This window comes from Andrena cerasifolii, chromosome 16 (genome assembly GCF_050908995.1).
Source record: "Andrena cerasifolii isolate SP2316 chromosome 16, iyAndCera1_principal, whole genome shotgun sequence".
Lineage (NCBI taxonomy): Eukaryota > Metazoa > Arthropoda > Insecta > Hymenoptera > Andrenidae > Andrena > Andrena cerasifolii.
The window spans coordinates 9,176,639-9,198,510 of record NC_135133.1 but is presented as its reverse complement, the minus strand read 5'-3'; the positions used below and the strand labels follow the sequence as shown (position 1 = coordinate 9,198,510).

The 21,872-nt window shown below is 40.1% G+C and overlaps 3 protein-coding genes across 10 annotated transcripts; 1 reads left to right on the top strand and 2 right to left on the bottom strand.

Annotated features, from left to right (window-relative positions):
* Positions 1-36: 36 nt before the first annotated feature.
* LOC143377481 (potassium/sodium hyperpolarization-activated cyclic nucleotide-gated channel 1) lies at positions 37-2,552 on the bottom strand. Its single transcript, XM_076828740.1, has 9 exons — positions 2,434-2,552; positions 2,140-2,378; positions 1,767-1,982; positions 1,421-1,583; positions 1,219-1,352; positions 960-1,147; positions 684-889; positions 382-591; positions 37-321 (listed from the first exon to the last, which is right to left on the bottom strand). The coding sequence occupies exons 1-9, from the start codon at positions 2,482-2,484 to the stop codon at positions 37-39; spliced, it is 1,692 nt and encodes a 563-aa protein (XP_076684855.1). The 5' UTR covers positions 2,485-2,552.
* Positions 2,553-2,933: 381 nt separating this feature from the next.
* On the top strand, positions 2,934-11,955 carry LOC143377458 (uncharacterized). Of its 4 annotated transcripts, XM_076828690.1 has the most exons (7): positions 2,940-3,079; positions 3,424-3,699; positions 3,786-4,796; positions 4,937-5,344; positions 5,421-5,564; positions 5,632-5,895; positions 11,809-11,955. In XM_076828690.1, exons 1-6 carry the CDS (start codon positions 3,005-3,007, stop codon positions 5,854-5,856), a joined length of 2,139 nt encoding a protein of 712 aa, XP_076684805.1. In that variant the 5' UTR covers positions 2,940-3,004; the 3' UTR covers positions 5,857-5,895; positions 11,809-11,955. The 4 variants fall into 4 exon arrangements, with proteins under 4 accessions (XP_076684808.1, XP_076684805.1, XP_076684804.1 ...); XM_076828693.1 differs by lacking the exon at positions 11,809-11,955 and having other exon boundaries at positions 2,934-3,079; positions 3,465-3,699; positions 5,632-7,377; XM_076828689.1 differs by lacking the exon at positions 11,809-11,955 and having other exon boundaries at positions 5,632-7,377.
* Positions 7,108-17,509, bottom strand: LOC143377460 (heat shock factor protein). 5 transcript variants are annotated; one of them, XR_013087343.1, is made up of 13 exons: positions 17,262-17,509; positions 16,196-16,304; positions 15,985-16,109; positions 15,578-15,913; positions 15,416-15,498; positions 15,146-15,334; positions 14,574-14,636; positions 13,123-13,629; positions 11,937-12,042; positions 11,779-11,872; positions 11,418-11,661; positions 9,311-11,163; positions 7,108-9,180 (listed from the first exon to the last, which is right to left on the bottom strand). XR_013087343.1 is itself a non-coding variant. In XM_076828697.1 (12 exons), exons 1-11 carry the CDS (start codon positions 17,364-17,366, stop codon positions 11,435-11,437), a joined length of 1,944 nt encoding a protein of 647 aa, XP_076684812.1. In that variant the 5' UTR covers positions 17,367-17,509; the 3' UTR covers positions 7,108-11,163; positions 11,418-11,434. The 5 variants fall into 5 exon arrangements, 3 of the variants coding, with proteins under 3 accessions (XP_076684812.1, XP_076684813.1, XP_076684814.1); XR_013087344.1 differs by having other exon boundaries at positions 10,272-11,163; XM_076828697.1 differs by having other exon boundaries at positions 7,108-11,163.
* Positions 17,510-21,872: the final 4,363 nt, after the last annotated feature.

The following is a 21,872-nucleotide window of genomic DNA, read 5'->3' as shown; positions in this document are numbered from 1 at the left end:
GTTCTACATTCTACAGGATGCAAGAGCAGCTCACTCCTATCTTTTGCGCCTTAGCCTGCTTATGTTAATGTACCGTGGCCTGTCCGAGCTTCTCAGATTCATCGCCTCGTCGAGGGGCAGGCTCTTCTCCAGGTGCTCGAGGGCCACGTTCTGCAGGCGATTTAATAGATCAGGATAGGGGGATATGAGTCTACGGAAATCGCTGCGATCCAGAATGTAGATCTCGCAGGTCTCCGCCGCGGTCACGGTAGCTATTCTGTGCTCGCTCTCCATCACCAGGGCGATCTCCCCGAAGTAGCTACCGTCCTCCAAGTGGCACACCTGGGAATATCAGGAATGGTACCTGAAGGGAGGGGACTACAAAGCAGCGAGTAACGTCACCTCTATTCCCGTAGAAGTATAGACCGCCACGGTACCAGAGGAGATGAAGTACAGGGCGTCACCGCGCGAGCCAGCTTTAATGATCTCGTCACCAGCCATGAAGATCTCGGAACGCACCGCGGCGGTCACCTGCACCACCACCGGTTCTGGTAAATGTTTGAACAGGTCCACGCTGTTGATCAGCCTCTGGTAGGTGTGCAAAACCAGCTCCTTGAAGAGGAAGCGTTCGTTAGTCTTATCTATCTGATTTTAACGACTCGTCTTAGGGAATGTAGTGCGGTAGGAACTGTTAGAAGTCGCACCACGCGTAAGTAGGGCGATACTTCGTTTATAATGTCCTTGTTCCTCTGGAAGTGCTTCTTATTGCGATAATGGTAGAAGGTCAGCAAACGGTTCTGCAACGAGCGCGGCAGCTCCTTGTACCGCATGTACTCTTGCAGCTGCTGGATGATCTTCAGATGACGCTTGATAGTGATGTGGAACGTAGTCATCAGCTGGGAGAATTGTACTACGAAGGGAACCAGGAATCATTGAGCCATCGATCCAACGTGGCGGAGGGATGGCTGCGGAACGTTTACTTAATAAATATATGAAGCCGAGGAACCCAACGACCGTCAGTATTAAATTCAGAATAATATCCTCCAGCGTCTTCATGCTCAGATAATGACAGGATCGAACAAGCGCGATGACCGCGCGGTTCAGGCACACCAAGTACTTCCTTGTATTCGTTTGCTTCTTCTGAAAGTAGTCCGACCTGATCCAGGAGCTGAACGCAGATTCGTGCGATCGGGTCAATTTGTAATCACGCGTTAAGTGAGTCGGATACGTGGTACTGACTCGTTGCTTAAGGTGCCCAACGTGGCCACAGAAATTGGCACGTAGTACTCCAGGCAGCCGGCCCAGTGAATGCACATTACGCTAATGATGGACGTCTCCAGGATTTTGTTTAATTGAAAGCTCAGCCGGTATACCTGAAATCGCGGGATCGCTGTAGCCATCGGACGCTTCGTTCCGATCGCTGTTAACCAAAAATACTAACATCGCGCAGTCTACGGGAGTAGACGATAATATTTCGAGTCCGTAGGATCTTCATCATGTTCAGGGTGGTGCAGTACCACACGGAGTTAGGGATGATGTCATCCACCTGTCCGATGGGCACCACGGTCAAGATGTCTATTAGGAAGTACCTCTTCAAGTATTTCCTGCGCGAATGCAATTACAACGGTGAATTCGCCGTATGATTCTAGGAGATAATTAATACGTCAGCCGCGAGGTAAACGCTGCAACGTCTCATTGATTCGCAAATGATGCTCATTAAAATGAAGTGCTATGTTAATTGAGCTTCCTCGCATCCTAAACGTGCGAAAGCGGGTCGATTAACGTACAGCGCGACTATTCTGGGATCAAGGACTATCACTTTCGTCCGGTAATCGTAATAGCCCGTCAAAAACCACATCACTATGTCGCACAGGAACACCATATTCAGCTTGTCGTTGATCTTGTGCCACTCTCCGTGCAGCTCGAAGTAAAACGTGAGGGAGACAGGTGTGACCAGGAGAGCCACGAAGGTGAATACCGTCATGAACGATTCCCAAACGATCCTATAAAAATTTACAGCGGGACCAGCTTAGGTAAAGCGGCAGGAGGATTCCAAAATAATTGTAATTCACTGTATTGATCATAGGAAGATGTTCTGTAAATTTGATTTGTGTAACTGACAAAGGGAGAGCTTCTGTAAAATTGGAAATTTAGATGAACCTAAACGAACTGAAGGGATGTATCATGTACGGGTGTGATTTCAGGTGCCTCGAGATCTCGTATTGCACCGCAGTCGTGCTTTTCACGCACCACCGCGTCAACGGATGCTTTCGGGACAAAATACGCTGGCGTAAGAACCACCGTCGCAGCTTCGGGACCAACGTATTCCCTTGTATTTGATTCTCCAACTCGTCCACCTCTTCCGGTTGCTTGCAGTTGTGCTCGATTACTGGCTTCAGCTGACAAAAGCAGCCCGTTAATCTATTGAGAAGTTCTTCAAAGGTGTCGGCTTACTTCTAGTTTTGGCGCCTTTGAAAAATGCGGCACGTAAGCCATCAAATCCATGCTTGCGGGTGGTTGGCTCTGATAGCCCGACCGATTACCGACGACAATAGACTCTTTGTCAGGGATGACGTAGAATTATTTCTGTGTGTATCGCGAGGTGATAAGCTGTAGTTGTACATGTACGGAGGTATTATTAAATTTATATGTTTTCATCGCCGAACGTTCGCGTTGATTAATGGGCGCGTATCGTTTTACTTTTGTAGCGAACTTCGATGGTTGTACGCAGAACCCTGGCGAGGGGGATGAAATGAAACTGGAAGATGTGTTCGATTGGAATTCCTGGTACATACATATATACGCTTGGATCATATGATTACGCGGAAGCGTGACATTCGCGACGTGATTTTGATATGCGCGTCAAGCTCGTGACTGTCGTAAAAACAGCTGTAACGCCAGCTGAGCGAGATGGTCTGGTTGTTGTAGAAAGGTTTCACGTTAACCCGTGGATTAAAATCCCATCCTTCGGGTTGTGGCTTTCGAACTAACTATTTCACGACACTGCTTCGTGACGCTCGTGCTCATGGCGATAACGTCTGGCAATAAGGCTCGTATTAGCAACATGACAGAACCGGAGAGTCTTCAATTACCTACAGATGTAAGTTCGTTCGTATGGATCTATTTGCGATTAACTTGCTGCTCCATTTGCATCTCCGATTCTGCTTTCAAATTCTTTCGTTGCCCGTGCCTTTTCCTCGCTTCGATGAGAGCTTGTGCGAAATAAAGTATAATACTCTAACCTAGAAAAGTAGAAGTAAAATGTTCACCTAGGAGGGATATTGCGACTGATTTGTAGAATTTCCTTCATCGAGGCGTTTTTTAAGTTTTGTTAGCCTCCGTAGTAGGGAGATCGATGGGTTTATAATATAACGATGCACTGTGGTTCCTCTGTTCTCCCGTTTCTCTTTTCGAATATATGGATGAGGTATATTTTGTTTGTAGATTATTATACATATATTATCATACCTGTCTACATCTGATAGGATGTCGGCAAGGCTAGTCAATCACACATGGCGAGAGGCGTCGCTCGCTATGAAATTTGTGGATCAAGAAGCGTTGGTTCTTTGGCGACCGCGTTCTGATAATTTGAATCAAGTAATGGATATATTACAGCATTCGACGCGACCTTTCTATCACTTCATCTTTAGAGAAGTGGAGCTGAAAAGGAACATGCCGATCTGGGATCAGTACGGGCCTCATATGAAGCGTCTTGTATTGGTATGGTATATTTGTTTCCTCCGATACAGAAGATCTGGACTCCAGGATCCGTCCTTTTTCTTAAACGATCATTTATTAATTTTCAGTTGTGCTGCGATTTAACTGAGAAAACGCTCGTAGAGATTCTAAAATGCTGCGCTTCATTGAGAGTGTTACATATCAATACATGCCGAGAGTGTTTAATGTCTGGGAGGCTGCTCGAAGATAAAAACGACATAAACGAGATCTCGGAAACATTTAAAAATCTACAGGAACTTAGTCTGGGTTATAATCGTTTCCTGAGCGATGCTCTATTCAACAGGCTAGTTGCAATCTGCCCGAATTTGAAGTCTCTATGCCTCATGGGTTGTCAAATGTCTTTCCACTGTGGATTGTATAAAAAATTTTATTCCCAGAACAAAATTACGTTTCCCGATGCATCGAAGTCTGTCCTGACTTTTTTAAATACGCTACATTATCTCAAGCAACAGGCATACAAGTTGAAGCATTTGAATTTCGGCTATACTTTAATCGATAGTGCAGCTTTGGCTACTTTGTCAGTTCTGCAGGACTTGAAACTCGAATCGCTGATGCTGCAAGGCTGCTATCAATTAAGTATCGAAGGAATCAAAGCGCTGACACAACATCAGACTTCTCTGAGAGTGCTTGACATTAATTTCTGTGTGCGTATCACGGATGCTAGTTTGCTATGTATTTGTAAGAATCTGACGAAGCTGGAGACGCTCAGGATAAGGAGGTGTCGGGCAGTTACCGATAGCGGTGTGTATTGCATTGGATTCCTCAAGAACTTAAGGGAACTCGATATCTCTGAAAATGAACAACTCACTGGGAACTGTATTACGCGAGGACTTTGCTTGAATCATGACGAAGACGATAGTAATGTCGAGGGAGGCATTGATTCAAGAAACATCAATATTTCCGCCGCAGACGATTATAATGTGGAGAAGATTGTACAAAGGAGGAAAATGCAGATATTCTGTGCAAACGCGTTACATCTTCACGAAGAATCGATCGAATGCATATCCAAGTGTTTCCCTAATTTAAAGCTACTCGAACTCAGTTACTGCTTCAGCGGTGTAACAGATAAAACAATACAGGTGTGTGAAAGCAATCGTATAATCGTTTTATATCTCGATAAGGATAATAGCACATTCTAAGGAATCGTAGTTGACTCCTGGATAGCTTTCAGGCTGATCATTCAGAAATTACTAAAACTTAACAGAGTTATCTTTTATAGATGATATTCAAGGAGCTCGTACATTTGCAAACATTAAAAATAAGCCACTGCGATAAGGTGAGTGACGCTGGCTTGACGGGCATGGGCGCTGGTAACAATGAGACCGCCGAAAGCACTGAAGTCGTATACGAGCCAGAATTTACAGAATCTAAGCACAGAATCAGTCTACGTTCAAGGGCCGAGCAGGAGATAGTACGCGATGCCGATCGCAAGCGAGAAGTGATGAAACTCTGCGAGAACATATCCAAGCCTTTCGATTTGAGGATGTGTTCTGGGTTCTCTTTGATCAGACTTAAAGGCCTCCGGGAACTCGATCTTTCTGCTTGCAATAGAATAACCGATGTCAGTTTAAAGCACGCATTTGCTTTCCCAGAATTAAGAATCTTGAATTTAAGCCAATGTCAACAGGTATGTAGATATACCTCCGTTGAAATTGTATATCAAACTTGCTTTACTCTTCACTGATACTGTCCCGCTATTCTAGGTAACAAACGTAGGACTAGATTACCTCTCGAGAAACAATCCCGCGATAGAGGAATTAAATTTGAATCAGTGCCACAATATATCGGACGTAGGAATATCTTATTTGGCTCAAAGGTTGCACAGATTAAAACGGCTTTTTATACAGGTAATTCTTTGGATAATGAAGCTGGCAATCATTGGTAAATACTTTCGGATGTGTTCTCTCGTTGCAGGGGTGTTCACAACTCACCGATCACACGCTTAGTTCTATTAAACTGTATTGCAAAAGCCTGCATTACCTGGACACGCGTTATTGTCGAGGAATGACTGTGGCTGCTCTGGAAAGCTTGACACACTTGTATGTCGATTGGTTCAAGCTCGTAGATATCGGTTCTGCGGAGAACGAGATACCTCCACCACCTGCTCCACCTTTACCTTCGTTACCTTCTCTACCATAGAGGCGGCTTCAATACTTCCTTTCGCATTTCAAAGACAAGGTGAGGGAAAGCTGAAGTATTAAGATTTACCGCGACTAGTGTATTATATTTACAATTTAATTTAATTAACACGAAGGGGGCAACGCGCGGTAGGACTGCGAAACTCACGAAACCAGCTGCCGAATAATATTTGACATGATCCGGGAGAGATTATTTTACATAGAATTCTACACCCGGAGCGTACTTAATAATTATATATATAGACAGATGCAAAAGAACTCGAGTGCGTATCATGTCAAATATTTGGCAACGATCGTTACTAGCTGAATGAAAGGTCGTGCAATCTAAATGTATTTAAAATAGTATTTATTGATCACTATTTAATACAAACACTAAAAAGTAATTGAAGTGTGTTTATAAAACATCGAGTGATAAATGTGATTTCAATCGCGTGCAATGAACGAGCTAAAGAAACATTACCTAAGAAACAAAATATTCTTTGTTACAATTTATACATAACTAAGTAGTAACTAACAAAAGTATTAGTCGCGTATTATTTTATGGCTTTCGGACGAAATTTTAATCTGTCCAGCGTTACAATTCAGCGAGAATTACAACTAATTACAGTAATTACAAAACTAAGTAATTATATACAAAATTTTACACGCGTATGAAGATTCATTGTGTTATCTGATCGGTAACACAATTACCATCAAATATAACGAAAAACTGTTTTTTAACAAACGAGAGCTGTAATCGCATACATTTGAATACTCCTTCAAAGTAAAACGTATCGAAGGGATCCTTATACAAAAGTTAATTTCACGGCTATAGTACAAAATAGTATTTAATAGTTTTTGCACAAAAAATTTGACTCCAAGTATTTTTGTCGCTGCCATTAAAACGAAACTACAAATGAACGTGAACGTAATTTAATAATTTTTCATATGTAACATAAGAATCGCTTTCTGAAAGCTTACAAAGTAAATGTATAGTACCGTTGTATAAAAATAATATACTTTGAATATAGATAACTACTTTTGCCGGTAGATCGTTGAACGTATTACCGTTAACACGCACTATTTAGATAGATAGATATATATTATATATTTCATTATTCTAATCAAACGAGATTCGAGTATTTTTGAGTGATATAGAGTTCGTTGAATCTGTATGTACCACTGTACATGATCCATGTGATATAGATGTATGTGTATATCGAGGATAGATCATACAAATCAGGATATATAAGTGTGACAAGATTATGTAAACAACAATTTCTAAATTTTATTTAAAAAACAAACAAATTTAACATTGTTTCTAATGATAGGTAGAAATTGATTCGTGTCGAGTAAAGCAATTTCGATAGTTTCGTAATTTCAGAGGCATTGTTATTATACTGTTGATCGATCGTTCTTTAAATGTATGCGTTTGTCGTGTAGAGCATAGAATAGAGTCCATTTTCGTTCGTGATACAGTAAAATAAGAAATCGGTGGCAAACTTCCACGGTAAATACGTAGATCAATAAAAATTGTGAACTCCCTCTTCCTTTTTTTTTTAGTATTTTTTCTCTTTCCTTCTCATATTCAGGTGCGTCTTAATTTCCCTGTCATATTGTAATCGTTACTATATAATTAGTAGCAAAACACGCAATTCATAATCATTAAGTGAGGAATCATTGTTCACTTGTTATCCATTTGAGCCTATCCTTTCGTACAAAACTTTTAATGTATCACAAAACTTGATACCTACAAGCAGCGTAGTATCAGCTATAACTTTTGTACAGGATACATCATATTGATCGCGTTCCAATACGACTTATAGCTTGATCTCCCGCGGACGAACGAAAAGCAGTATCGTCAGAATAATTTACAATAATTGAAGTTTCGTAATATTATTCGGGAAGGCAGAAGGAATTCGAAAATTCGAGCACTACGAACGAAATTACGGAAATTTCACTAGCAAGTAAAAAGAGTTATAAAATTATATGGCCCATAGGAGATCTCAATTACAATTTCTTCGTAGACGTTCAGAGCGAAGGTTTCCGAAATTTTTACATTTTGTATTCTACATTTAAACGACGGACACTTAACAATTAAGCGGTAAGATTAATGTTAACACATAATGTAACTGAGGATTAAATCTACAAAACTACGAAATGTGCTGAAACTGATTTCAGAATGGGAGAACGTAAAAAATGTACGGTTGCCACTTCACTGTGTATGGAATTACATAACTTAAGTTCTCTAGGAATTTGTAGTGTAATACAAACGTCTTGGCAAATGAATGTAAAAAAATCTACTTATCGCTAAATTAAAATAACATGTTACTGTGATAAAGATACAATCTACTATTCTGATTATACTATCTTCTGATATACACAAACTCAAATCGTCAATTCGTTCGCTAGGTATGTAAGACTAAGATTTCAGTGTTTAACAGAAGACCATCATCAGCGTTTTTGTTATCTTTTCGGAATTATTTACTGTACAGGAATAGTTGAGTGATAGAACACAGAATTCTTATTTCAAAAGGAAAATAGAAGAATTTCAAATTACGTTCGAAGGAAGCTTGTCAAGCAACAATATCAACTTTACAGAGAGCCCTTAATGTATTAAAAGTCGAACTAGAAGTAACGGTGTATAGGCGATCAGGCACAAAGGAGCATTAATTAAAAGCAAAAAGATCTCTCCCAGAACAAAAAGGCAGTGAAGCTATTCCCGTGCGAGGACACTGAAATCGCATCTCGTGCTATCGCTCTTTTCTACATTTTACCTTGTACCTTAGCGAAACAACAGTTACGAAAAGTATAATGACATGTTAAACGAATGTTACACTTTTAACACGCTGTTTAGTAAATATATATGTGTGTGTGTGTGTATAGATTTATATATGTACATATATTTATGTATGTACGTACACGTCGCACCGTTGTAATATTCAAACTTTAATGCTGCGCTCTAATCACATTGCGTAAAAAAATGTTACTCCTCGGTTTGTGGGTACCTTTACAAAACATCCCACACATCTCTTTATCGATGCGACAATCCTGCGTGGTTATACACATATATATACATATATATATATATATGTAATGCGTTCTCGTTATGTTATTCTTGCCAAAGCATAGAATACTCTATCACGTGTATCTAACACACATTTGGATCTTTCATGCTGCATACTTTCTTCTTTAAGGAATCCTAAACCAATGTGTGTACTTCGATTCTCTTTTCTCTCTGTCTCCACGTACTAAAACTTGCCACAGGGCTCGTAGCATCATACTGTTAATTAAAACGAAGGTATTACCAGCGAGGTAAAGGTCCAGCAGTCTCTTTCTTCCAAATCTACAATGAAAAAATTTTATATATATATATATATATTTGTGAACACCTTACTCGCATTTGAAAAAATTTGAACGATATGAATATCAAAGAGTCGACTGGAAAAGTTATTGCAAATGAACAATAATAATACCTTAGTTAATTCGAACTGGAATGAAACATATCAATGATCCGTCCATAGATTCCGCCAAACCAACTCTTAGACACATTTACATTAGAATATATTACACGATTTCTTTAAGTAGATACGAAATCTTGTTACTGCATGGAGGTTGAAAGGTTGAAGAACTATTTAGGCGTTGTCGCGAACGACATTGTAATTATATTCAGACTTAACGATGCATCAACGATAAGTGTGCACAGTTTCATGACAATTTTCAACGATCCTAGCGAGTGGCATCGCTAATCTTGATATAACAGCTTTAAAAAAGTATATGTTCGTACTTTCCGACGATCACAGAACAAATTGAATTCAGGATCATAACTTGTAGACCAAACAAACTGATGAATGAATGAGAAACTCTTTACCTATTAACGTATGTACACATTCAGATGAACAGTCTTACGTAGATAGAAGTAGCAGGACTTTTACAAGCTTATTTTAGCAGTGGCCACGTACGATATTTCTGTATAAATATAATTTACTTCGTCTATAAATCTGTGAGACGTAAAAGAATGTATCATAGTTCTGTTTAACGTATATGGGAAGCAAAATACATTAAGCGTTTTATTCTCTTTAGTAAGCCATGCATATTTCCTGGCGTACCATAATAAATAAACAATTAACTCGGCTTAATATGTTTTGCACACTTACACGTCTCATTGTTCATCTGGAACTTTTCACTTACATTTAATATGTAACCGTAGATTGTCCAGTTTCATAAATTGAATGCGTCGGTACAATTTGGAGACAACTTTGGTGTACATATAAATATGTATTTACAGATAAAAAAGAAAAATAAATAATTTCATGGATCGATAATAGCTTTACAATGGGTCGACGTCCACGAATATACGAATTTCGTTTGGCTTAAAAGAAAAACGTCGCGCGCAACAAGATTCACTTTTAGTATAAAATATAAGAAACCTCTTACCGCGTTCTTTTCTCTTTCGGTACAATTTCTTGATCTACAAGAACATCGAGCGCTTTGGCATTGATTACTTGCTCTTCTCCTGGAGCGAACGTCCGTACATATATGGTACTTCCTTTTTTTCAGAAGAATCCAGTACAAAAAATTCGAGTTTCGTATATACTTTTTTAAATTAATTACGTGGGCAGAACCTAAGCGAGATTGCGTTCACATCCGCCGTCGTAAATAAATAAATGAAATTGTCCGCTAACGCTATCATCCATCAATCAAACATTTCTGTACGCTGTACAGAAACCCAGCGAATGTATTATTAACAATTTCCACATCTAAGTATTCTATCACATTGTTTCGATCGAGTGCGAGATAACGCGCGAAAAGAAAAAAACTGAGGAACTATGCGAGATCAACTGCGTAGGAATTGCGTACATAGTCAAAGAGACCGTCAAACGCTGTAACGTATTCCCCTTATGTTATAGCGAAAATAAAAGTCGGGCATTATTGGTCGAATTGCTATAGAAAAATTACTGAAATCGTAAAACGTATCAGTATAGTGATTGAACTGTATTATTAATGATTTATGTGAAAGAATACTGTAGTAATTAAATCGTATCAGTGTTCATAGCCGCAAATCCAGAGGATTTTATGCGTCGGTAGATTTTTTTTAGCCACTATTGTCCTCCAGAAACCCGAAGGGATCATTTGATCGATCTGATTTATATCGAAGCGGCACTCTCCTCGGGTATAGGTACACATTCTGTCTTTGTACGTGTTACAAGCTCATTGCTTATTTGGCCATCGAAATATACCGACCGATATAGGGAGAGCATGCTCGTGATGATCCATCGAGAATAAAACATACCGAAACCAAAGCATTGGACGCAACACTGATCTGAACCTGCAAAAAAATCTGTCCTAAGACAATTTCTTTTTATTTGGAAAGAGGCTGCACCTCGGAGAGAAGGAGAATCTCGACGGGAAAACGTAATCTAACGAAGATTCGCTAAGTGTACCAACTCTACGACTCGATAGGTGTGTTTCAACGCGACCTAAGAACGATATCGACTCAACATAGCAATGGGAAGACGCGGCAATGAAGATATTGTGAATGTGTCGCTTGAAAGAATAACTAGAAGTGGCTACGTGACTCACCATAGGAACAAGAGACTTTATGATGAATTGTTTACGTCGTTCGTTAAGGAATCGAGGAGCGACGCTTTGTTATCCTCCAGATCTAGAGGATCCGTGGCGTAAAGGCTGTTCGCAGTTGCGTCGCCTGATGTAATGGTTACTCCGCTCGATGGGTTCAAGAAAATATCGTCGTCGAAATCTAGTAAGTTTTGTGTGGAATTATACGCCATTAGTTCTCCGCCCGATCCCTGAATGTTCTCTGCAACTGCAAAGGGAAATCACGCACGTTTCACAGAGATCAATTAAAGAGTATAAAACAAAAACATATCGTTTTCAGTGTATTTGATGATACGAGAATGTAGTTGATAATTAGAAGCCTCACCATTAATGTGATCATCCTCCTCTTTTTCAGAATGTGGATTCAGTTCTGGATTGACTGGTAGACCAAACGCCATTGGGTCGTCGGCGCCAAATAACTGCAAATATAGATAATAAGTAACAGAAGAGAAGATCCTTTGAAAATACGATCTGGACACTTACACCAAGAAGCGTGTTTGCGTCAATACTGTAGCCCTCGCCACGTAGGATATCACGTAGGTTGTCCAGGTCCGTCTGCATTGTTTCGAGATGACTATCCATTTCCTCCCTAAAATTATTCAAAATAGATGAATACGCATTAGGACTATCTCACACACGTTTACCCATATTGTTATGGATGATGAACAAGGGAAACGATGCAAAGCCTTTTAATATTCATCCTGAAAAGTACAATCTTTCTATTTGTTTGAGTGATAACACAAGCAGACTTTATAATGGCGATGCTGAACTCGTTAATATATGATATAAGGTAAAGTCGAAGTTTAATGACTGGATCGGATTTACTGCTTGTGCGATCGATGTGTTGAAAAAACTGTTGTGCACAAAAAAGGTGTTTTTTTTTAGTAGTTTACAGTATCAGCAAGAAATTGGCAATGTTACAGTGCACGACTTTCAAAATGAAACAGTGATCTAAACTAAAACATACTCAAACGAAATTGATATTTGGAAACCGGGGAAACAGATGAAAAATAACCAGAACCATAACTACTTAACATTCTAGCGACCGTAATACCGCAATTACCAAATATATTAGACACGTATAAGGTAAATATAGTTTTGCGTTACGCACTTCAAAAACCCAATTCAAAACTTCACTGATCAAAAGAGAGAATGATTCCGAACAAAGTAAATTACACGAATATGGATTCGATTAACATCCACTGTTCATTCGCTTTCTACTTTGATCCACATTTATAAAATTTGCTTTCATTCGGAACAAAGCCCAACTCTGGGCAAGGGAAGTTGAATCCTAGATCTTTGAAGTTGATTTCTGACACGTTGATTAACATCAACGAAAAGTATGAGAATCAGTCATAAAGAATCACACGATAATTTCGATTGCGTAAAAAAGGTGATACCAAGGGATCCTTATTCTTCAGGCTCTATGGAATATCGTGAAATTCCTAGATCAAAGGCAACCATTTAGAGGTCTGATAACCAGACGCCACGCATTGTTATTAGTAAAGTGTGTACCTATCGAACAGGTCTTATTTGAAATCTGTCAACATGTAATAAGAATAGAAAAATTGGTTGGCTCCCACCTCTGTCTTCTGATTAAGGATTTCCACTACAGATTAGTGGAATGCGCTGCATTAGACATTTTTTACCCATGGTCTGCTGAACTTACATCGATCCTAATCTGGAAGTAGCTTCAGGCATGCCAGAAGGATTGACGCGACTCAAAGATAAATTGCTTGTGCTTGCTGCATCGCAGTTCCCTTCCTCCTCCTCCTCCCGCACACTTTTCTCAGCGCCATTCGCATGCGATGCTCTTCGATTATTCTGTCTAGTGCTACCATCCGCTTTATTCGGTTGATCGAAGGCGTTGTCATTCCCGCTGGACCCAGAGTCGTCGTTGTTCTCGCCGTTCTCTTGGCTAATAATTTCTGGTGCTATCAGAATGTCCTCGAGCCGCATCAGATTAGGATCGCTCTCTTGAGCATCTTCGTCCGCAGAGATTTCTAAGTCGAACTCAGACTCTGCGTCGGTTCTGTTCATACTAGCAGCCATAGCCGCGAGCTTGGTGCTGCGCACAGTTGCCATGGGTACTGGCTTAGAGACTGGATTATTTTCCAATAAAGCAATGGTCACTGGCGAATCTTCTAGTGGCATTTCGAGTAAATGGGTTTCTTCCCTAGAACAGCGAGACACGCAGTTGCCAATCTTCGTACATCTTGAGTCAGATTGTTGTAGTACCGTTGAATAAATTCTTCGCTACAATTCTGATTGATGGAAGTATTGCGAGAGCATACACACGTGAATTTAAAGTATTATACAAGACCATGCTTCTAAATATGCAGTTAGGCGATGGTTCGTAAGAATTAAAAGAAAAAACAAAACACAGCCTTACAATGAGAAGGAGATGCGTAATCTGAATCATATTAAAAACAACAAGAAGTTTGTTAAGAACTACTTTTCTAACATACGAAATGATAAAGAAGACTAATACTTGTATAATTTGCAAACGAAAAGTGTATGTAATCGTCAATAGACACTATGTACCAAATACTACATGATATACCACAAATTCATTAAATGTACTATGTACAACTATGTCCATGATACAAATTATGTATATAAATTGCATGGAGTACACTCTACCATGTGAAATATTAACTTTTCATGCACATACATCTACTTAAACCTGGCAAGTGTATCGACATCTGCACTACAATGATAGATTACACCAGCATATGTACTCAGAGGCATAAGTGAAACATGAAATACAAAATAATCTTGTTAATGAGCAAAATGACGTGGCTAGCGAAAGGATTGAATGAAAGGTGCGATGGCAAATTAAATAGAAGTTAAACAAGGATTAACAAGACTCCTCAAGAAAGTAACAAACTATCGAAAGGTTATATTCTAGATTAACAGATTCTCTCAATACAGTGATATAAAATTTAAAAAGCAGCTACAGATAGTCAAAGGAAGATGCTTTCAAGAATATTATCGCAATGTTGCTGACTGTTCGTGCGAAAGAAGGAAAGCGAAACTAAGCAAAATTGCGATACTGTTTTGCAATAATCTATAGAGATGAACACCAACACCAAATGACGACAAGAGAAAAATGTTAACCTCGGTTCCTCTCCATTCTCCGTCGATGGGATCAAAATTTTGACAGGCACCTTGTTTTTCCTCCTGGTAATATTTAAATTGCGATGTGGTATGAATATTATTGAGAAACAATTAGTTATGAGATATGAGAAACAAGTTGTGTATGGAAAAAGGTTTCCCTGCCTTCTTTTCCGAGAAGATATGATCAGGTTGCGATATATGTACGTGCAGTTTCATTTAGCATATGCCCTAGTACGATATGGATGTGAATGACCAAAATGTATGCCCCTGCATTTTCATTGAAGTTAGTACAGCGAACCTTCGGTTTCAATTAGCTAATTTATAATGGTAACTGTTACGATTTGTCCCTTTTATCGTTTCTCTAATTTCAGCAAGTGGCAAGCACAAATGAAAACACAGAAATACTTTTTTGTCGGATAACAGACGTTGGAATTTTGTTGTGTACATCATGCAAAATTCCACCTTGTAATTTCAAAATTGAAAGATTGTACATGACGCGGCTACGCGCGTCATTCAGCTTAATTAGCAGGTTTCTGATTAGAAGAGCAGTATTGCAATTTGATACAACTTACTTCTTTTTACCCTTACACCCGCGTTTCTTCCTTGCGTCGACCTCTTGTGGATTAACCAGCTGTACGTCGTCCTGCAATGAATCGGAGCCATCGACCAGGTGAACAGTTTCCATATTTGTGTCTTCTACCATCGATGTACTGTTATGCTCTGGACTTTCGATAGCCGGATTCGATTGTCCTTCCAGCATCCTGAATGCAAGTAAGATACGCACATCAGATTTTGTCGTTCGTATAATACAGACGAATGCAATTCTACGTGTATCAACATACTCTGCTACGATGTATTCCGAATCCAAGTCTGGTTCCGATGAATCGAGCTCGTGAATCACAGGTCCCGTAGGCGATGCCTGTGGCTACAAGTACAACTATCCTGTTATATGCAGCTGAAAGCTAGGATGTGTGAAACATCTAAACAAGTGTGTGTATAATAACCTTTGACAATTTAGCTTGCTTGTTACGCGGGCGATTAGAGTCGTCAATCATTAACGGGTATCTCCTTTTAACAGAGAGACCGCCACCTCTTGAAGGTTGCACCAAAGTGACCAAGAAATGTATAAGCTTATTAACAATCTGCTGTTGCTTCAAATGTTTCTGCCTGAGCATTGCGAGCTCCCTCCACAATGCTTCGTTCTCCCTTTTCATGGCTCCAAGTCTTGAATCCAGGTGTTCTTGACGCCCTCTCATACTTCTCACCTCTGTCAGCATCTTATTCATTAGCTCTGGCTTGATAGGCGTAAGTGCTGGATCTTGTCCTTTGTTGGATGCGATCTAAATGGATCGTAATAAAACATTAGTGAGGAGATTCTTGCTTGGTAAGATATCGATGACAAAACGCATACTTTTCTTTTAATATGTTCTACGAGGTACGGGTGGCCCTTGCAGAAGAACTGATGTGCAAATTCCATTTCATCCCTGTCACACTTTAAACCACCCAACTCGACAGAAACCTTTTTGTGGAAACCATCTGAAATGAATGTATGTACATGGAACGAACCACGAGGAAGTATCATCATCTTCTCGACGCGCAGAGTGCTGTGCATTGCTACTTACACATGTTCAACTGACGAACAAAGCTGGCCATGTTGTTGTGCTTATAATAATGTGGCAACAATTCTCTGGCAAATTGTGCCTGATTCCTGATGAAGAAACTTCTTCCATTCTGAAATAAATAAATGCGATACAATGGTAAATGATAAAGCAGACAAATCTCATTCACAAATTTTAGGTAATAACCATTTAAATGATACCCAGATTCCCCTTTGTTAACAAATATGGGAATATAATCATCGCATTATATAATACAGATATTATTCTTTCCTCATTAATATTGCTCTTTCAGATTCAATGAAATAGCATAAACAATGCATAAGAATGCAACTACAAATCAAATCACAAATTATCTTTAGCCCAAAAAAGGATCTTGATATTCCAAATTAACAATTAGAGAACACTCGTGATCATTCTGCAACCCATTACACCAGGGCATACCGTTAAGATGGAACTACAATATTTAAAACTGATATAAATTCAATCTTCATAATTCCTTCATTCAGAAGCCTTACAACCAAACAGGGCACATTCTTGGAGCCAAACAACTTACAATAGTAGGTATTTATTTCATCATCCTCCCACAATTACAGGTAAAAGCCTGGTGGGTAAAAACCCGACATCTACAATTACGAAGAACAAAACTGTGGAGCATTATTTCAAGCAGGCTAGAACTTTATATAAAATTTCAAATAAAATTCGGCCGCTACGTGAAAAGCTGCTGTCATTCGTAATCCAGACGACTGGCCCGTACTAATGTTGCCAAAGAATCGGCATGAAAGATTCGCGACATCGAAATAACATCGTGTATGTAATGGCGCAACTAGGTGCGGAATAAATTACACCGACGTCGGGTACCAATGCGAAATATAGGTTGTGTACGTAAAAATGTACCGCGGAGGTCAACGTTTCGCTTACGTTCAATTCGCCGATTGCACATGCGACGTTAACGTTGCGCGAGGCCCATCAACCCCGGGTAGCCATCCATCCTACGCGTTCGGTTCTGCCGAGCGACGCGTGGAAAAATCCTCGGAGATGCCAAGCGACTAACAAAATGTGGAGTACTCACGGGTGACCAACAAATAAGGTCGTCGGTTTCGGGATCCTCGACCAGCTTCCATAGCTTGGCAAGGAACGCCGGCACACTCGTGCCTAATTCCGGGATCGTGTGCATCTTAACGTAAACAGCCTCACTTTCGTGCGCGGTAATTGCTGGATTTTTTGCAACAAATATAAGGACGAGAGAAATCTTCACATCTCACGACAATGGCTGACCGCTGACGATGTTATTCTGCTAGCAGTATTGCGTGTGGTGGGAGGGCTGGAAACGGGAGGGGGAGCAGTTTTAATGGAAGCGAATATGTAAGCTCCCCATTTGGATTCACAACGCGGCTGTCGCAGGCTGTCGTTTGGCGTGGTTCGGTGCTCGCACACCGCGATTGGCGCTTTCCTCTGACGCATAGGAATTGACTAATAGGCAAACTTATGTTCCATGGTGTGGATTTAAATTTCAATCGGTTTGGTGGCGGTATTAGATTGCACGTTTGATGTAGGGGTATTTTAGAGTATTTAAAAAGAATGGGATGGAAAAATAGTCTATGTCAGAGGTTTATAGGGACTTAGAATTAAAGGATATTAATAAATAGAGAGGGTATTGTATTTTTTAATCATTTGAACGGGAACTTTAGTTCGTAAACAGTACTGCTAGATGTCTAGAGTGATGTTCTACCACAGACAAAATATAGAATAGATTTAACATCTTGTGGGAGTTCGTGTCACGCGAACTGTAATATCGACTTCGTGAGAAATCAAAGCTTTTGATTGGGTTTTGATGGTAAGGGACTTGTAAAGCCCTCAATCCGCGTGGCAAAAATTTACATTAGATGTAAGATCTGGTAGAATCTATTCTATATCTCGTCTGTGGTTTTAATGTTCTCTGTTTCTTTTGTACTGTCACTAGAGCGATTATTAATCGTGTGTATTTCTGTGGGAAGGAATCTTTACATAAAAGGCGTCAAATGTGATCACCGGCTGTATTTTGGATTCTCCAACCGGCTGCTTCATCCAAATTATGAATTACATACCACATATACTATACTACAAAACATTTGTAACATTCAATTGTATTAAATTTTACTTCAGATGAATAAAATGCAGCTAAGTGATAAAAGAGTATTATTATTTAACGAGCCTTCCTTCCACTACGTACTTCTTCCTATTCCAAATCAAATATGTCAAATACATGCTAAAAAGAACACCTAAAATGATCCTTCGACACTGAGCTGCTTTTAAAAATCATTATATTAACGCACTGTTTTAAACATGCCATTCCCTACTCTCCAACTCTATTGACTTCAACACATCACATCTACATTATACATTGCTCTAATCTTAAGAACCAATCGCCTTGTGATCACGCAAAATATGGTAAGTATTCAAGTAAGCTATTGAGCGCCCCACGAAAACACAAAATTTGGGCATCGTAACAGGATAACATGACTTCGAAGGAGGTGGCACTAAGTAACGTCTTCGGAGAGAGAATCGAGGATGCCTTCGAAGCTGAAATTCAGAATACCTCTTTTCGCTTCATGTTCTCCTGATACCTGGGCCAAAATCTGGCATAAATTTTTAGAACGCACAAAATTGGGCTTTGTAACAGGAGAACATGATGTCGAAAGAGGTGGCACTAAGTAACGTCTTCGGAGAGAGAATCGAGGATGCCTTCGAAGCTGAAATTCAGAATACCTCTTTTCGCTTCATGTTCTCCTGATACCTGGGCCAAAATCTGGCATAAATTTTTAGAACGCACAAAATTGGGCTTTGTAACAGGAGAACATGATGTCGAAAGAGGTGGCACTAAGTAACGTCTCCGGAGAGAGAATCGAGGATGCCTTCGAAGCTGAAATTCAGAATACCTCTTTTCGCTTCATGTTCTCCTGATACATATTGGCCAAAACCTGGCATAAATTTTCAGAACGCACAAAATTTGGGCTTCGTAACAGGATAACATGACTTCGAAGAAGGTGGCGCAAAGTAATGTCTCCGGAAAGCGAATCGAAGACGCAGAACTATTCGAAGCAGAAGTTTCGCTGAAATTCAGAATACCTCTTTTCGCTTCATGTTCTCCTGATACCTGGGCCAAAATCTGGCAAAAATTTTCAGAATGCACAAAATTGGGCTTTGTAACAGGAGAACATGATGTCAAAAGAGGTGGCACTAAGTAATGTCTCCGGAGAGAGAATCGAGGATGCCTTCGCAGCTGAAATTCAGAATACCTCTTTTCGCTTCATGTTCTCCTGATACATATTGGCCAAAACCTGGCATAAATTTTCAGAATGCACAAAATTGGGCTTTGTAACAGGAGAACATGATGTCAAAAGAGGTGGCACTAAGTAATGTCTCCGGAGAGAGAATCGAGGATGCCTTCGCAGCTGAAATTCAGAATACCTCTTTTCGCTTCATGTTCTCCTGATACATATTGGCCAAAACCTGGCATAAATTTTCAGAATGCACAAAATTGGGCTTTGTAACAGGAGAACATGATGTCAAAAGAGGTGGCACTAAGTAATGTCTCCGGAAAGCGAATCGAAGACGCAGAACTATTCGAAGCAGAAGTTTCGCTGAAATTTAGGATACCTTCTTGCGGCTTCATGTTCTCCTGATACATATTGGCCAAAACCTGGAATAAATTTTCAGAACGCACAAAATTTGGGCTTCGTAACAGGATAACATGACTTCGAAGAAGGTGGCGCAAAGTAATGTCTCCGGAAAGCGAATCGAAGACGCAGAACTATTCGAAGCAGAAGTTTCGCTGAAATTCAGAATACCTCTTTTCGCTTCATGTTCTCCTGATACCTGGGCCAAAATCTGGCAAAAATTTTCAGAATGCACAAAATTGGGCTTTGTAACAGGAGAACATGATGTCAAAAGAGGTAGCACTAAGTAATGTCTCCGGAGAGAGAATCGAAGACGCAGAACTATTCGAAGCAGAAGTTTCGCTGAAATTCAGAATACCTCTTTTCGCTTCATGTTCTCCTGATACCTGGGCCAAAATCTGGCAAAAATTTTCAGAATGCACAAAATTGGGCTTTGTAACAGGAGAACATGATGTCAAAAGAGGTGGCACTAAGTAATGTCTCCGGAAAGCGAATCGAAGACGCAGAACTATTCGAAGCAGAAGTTTCGCTGAAATTTAGGATACCTTCTTGCGGCTTCATGTTCTCCTGATACATATTGGCCAAAACCTGACATAAATTTTCAGAACGCACAAAATTTGGGCTTCGTAACAGGATAACATGACTTCGAAGAAGGTGGCGCAAAGTAATGTCTCCGGAAAGCGAATCGAAGACGCAGAACTATTCGAAGCAGAAGTTTCGCTGAAATTCAGAATACCTCTTTTCGCTTCATGTTCTCCTGATACCTGGGCCAAAATCTGGCAAAAATTTTCAGAATGCACAAAATTGGGCTTTGTAACAGGAGAACATGATGTCAAAAGAGGTGGCGCAAAGTAATGTCTCCGGAAAGCGAATCGAAGACGCAGAACTATTCGAAGCAGAAGTTTCGCTGAAATTCAGAATACCTCTTTTCGCTTCATGTTCTCCTGATACCTGGGCCAAAATCTGGCAAAAATTTTCAGAATGCACAAAATTGGGCTTTGTAACAGGAGAACATGATGTCAAAAGAGGTGGCACTAAGTAATGTCTCCGGAAAGCGAATCGAAGACGCAGAACTATTCGAAGCAGAAGTTTCGCTGAAATTCAGAATACCTCTTTTCGCTTCATGTTCTCCTGATACCTGGGCCAAAATCTGGCATAAATTTTTAGAACGCACAAAATTGGGCTTTGTAACAGGAGAACATGATGTCGAAAGAGGTGGCACTAAGTAACGTCTCCGGAGAGAGAATCGAGGATGCCTTCGAAGCTGAAATTCAGAATACCTCTTTTCGCTTCATGTTCTCCTGATACATATTGGCCAAAACCTGGCATAAATTTTCAGAACGCACAAAATTTGGGCTTCGTAACAGGATAACATGACTTCGAAGAAGGTGGCGCAAAGTAATGTCTCCGGAAAGCGAATCGAAGACGCAGAACTATTCGAAGCAGAAGTTTCGCTGAAATTTAGGATACCTTCTTGCGGCTTCATGTTCTCCTGATACATATTGGCCAAAACCTGGCATAAATTTTCAGAACGCACAAAATTGGGCTTTGTAACAGGAGAACATGATGTCGAAAGAGGTGGCACTAAGTAACGTCTCCGGAGAGAGAATCGAGGATGCCTTCGAAGCTGAAAATCAGAATACCTCTTTTCGCTTCATGTTCTCCTGATACCTGGGCCAAAATCTGGCAAAAATTTTCAGAATGCACAAAATTGGGCTTTGTAACAGGAGAACATGCCGTCGAAAGAGGTGGCAGTAAGTAACGTCTTCGGAGAGAGAATCGAGGATGCCTTCGCAGCTGAAATTCAGAATACCTCTTTTCGCTTCATGTTCTCCTGATACCTGGGCCAAAATCTGGCAAAAATTTTCAGAATGCACAAAATTGGGCTTTGTAACAGGAAAACATGCCGTCGAAAGAGGTGGCACTAAGTAACGTCTTCGGAGAGAGAATCGAGGATGCCTTCGCAGCTGAAATTCAGAATACCTCTTTTCGCTTCATGTTCTCCTGATACCTGGGCCAAAATC

Excerpts from the sequence above, each read along its gene's own strand:
- LOC143377481 (XM_076828740.1), bottom strand. The coding sequence starts at position 2,484 with ATGGATTTGATGGCTTACGTGCCGCATTTTTCAAAGGCGCCAAAACTA. Across the intron at positions 2,379-2,433 it reads CAAAGGCGCCAAAACTAGAA|CTGAAGCCAGTAATCGAGCA; the intron begins GTAAGCCGACAC and ends TGCTTTTGTCAG. Across the intron at positions 322-381 it reads ATACTTCTACGGGAATAGAG|GTGTGCCACTTGGAGGACGG; the intron begins GTGACGTTACTC and ends TGATATTCCCAG.
- LOC143377458 (XM_076828690.1), top strand. The coding sequence starts at position 3,005 with ATGGCGATAACGTCTGGCAATAAGGCTCGTATTAGCAACATGACAGAA. Across the intron at positions 3,700-3,785 it reads ATATGAAGCGTCTTGTATTG|TTGTGCTGCGATTTAACTGA; the intron begins GTATGGTATATT and ends ATTAATTTTCAG. Across the intron at positions 4,797-4,936 it reads TAACAGATAAAACAATACAG|ATGATATTCAAGGAGCTCGT; the intron begins GTGTGTGAAAGC and ends TATCTTTTATAG.
- LOC143377460 (XM_076828697.1), bottom strand. The coding sequence starts at position 17,366 with ATGCACACGATCCCGGAATTAGGCACGAGTGTGCCGGCGTTCCTTGCC. Across the intron at positions 16,305-17,261 it reads ACCTTATTTGTTGGTCACCC|AATGGAAGAAGTTTCTTCAT; the intron begins GTGAGTACTCCA and ends TATTTATTTCAG. Across the intron at positions 13,630-14,573 it reads GAGAATGGAGAGGAACCGAG|GGAAGAAACCCATTTACTCG; the intron begins GTTAACATTTTT and ends TCGCTGTTCTAG.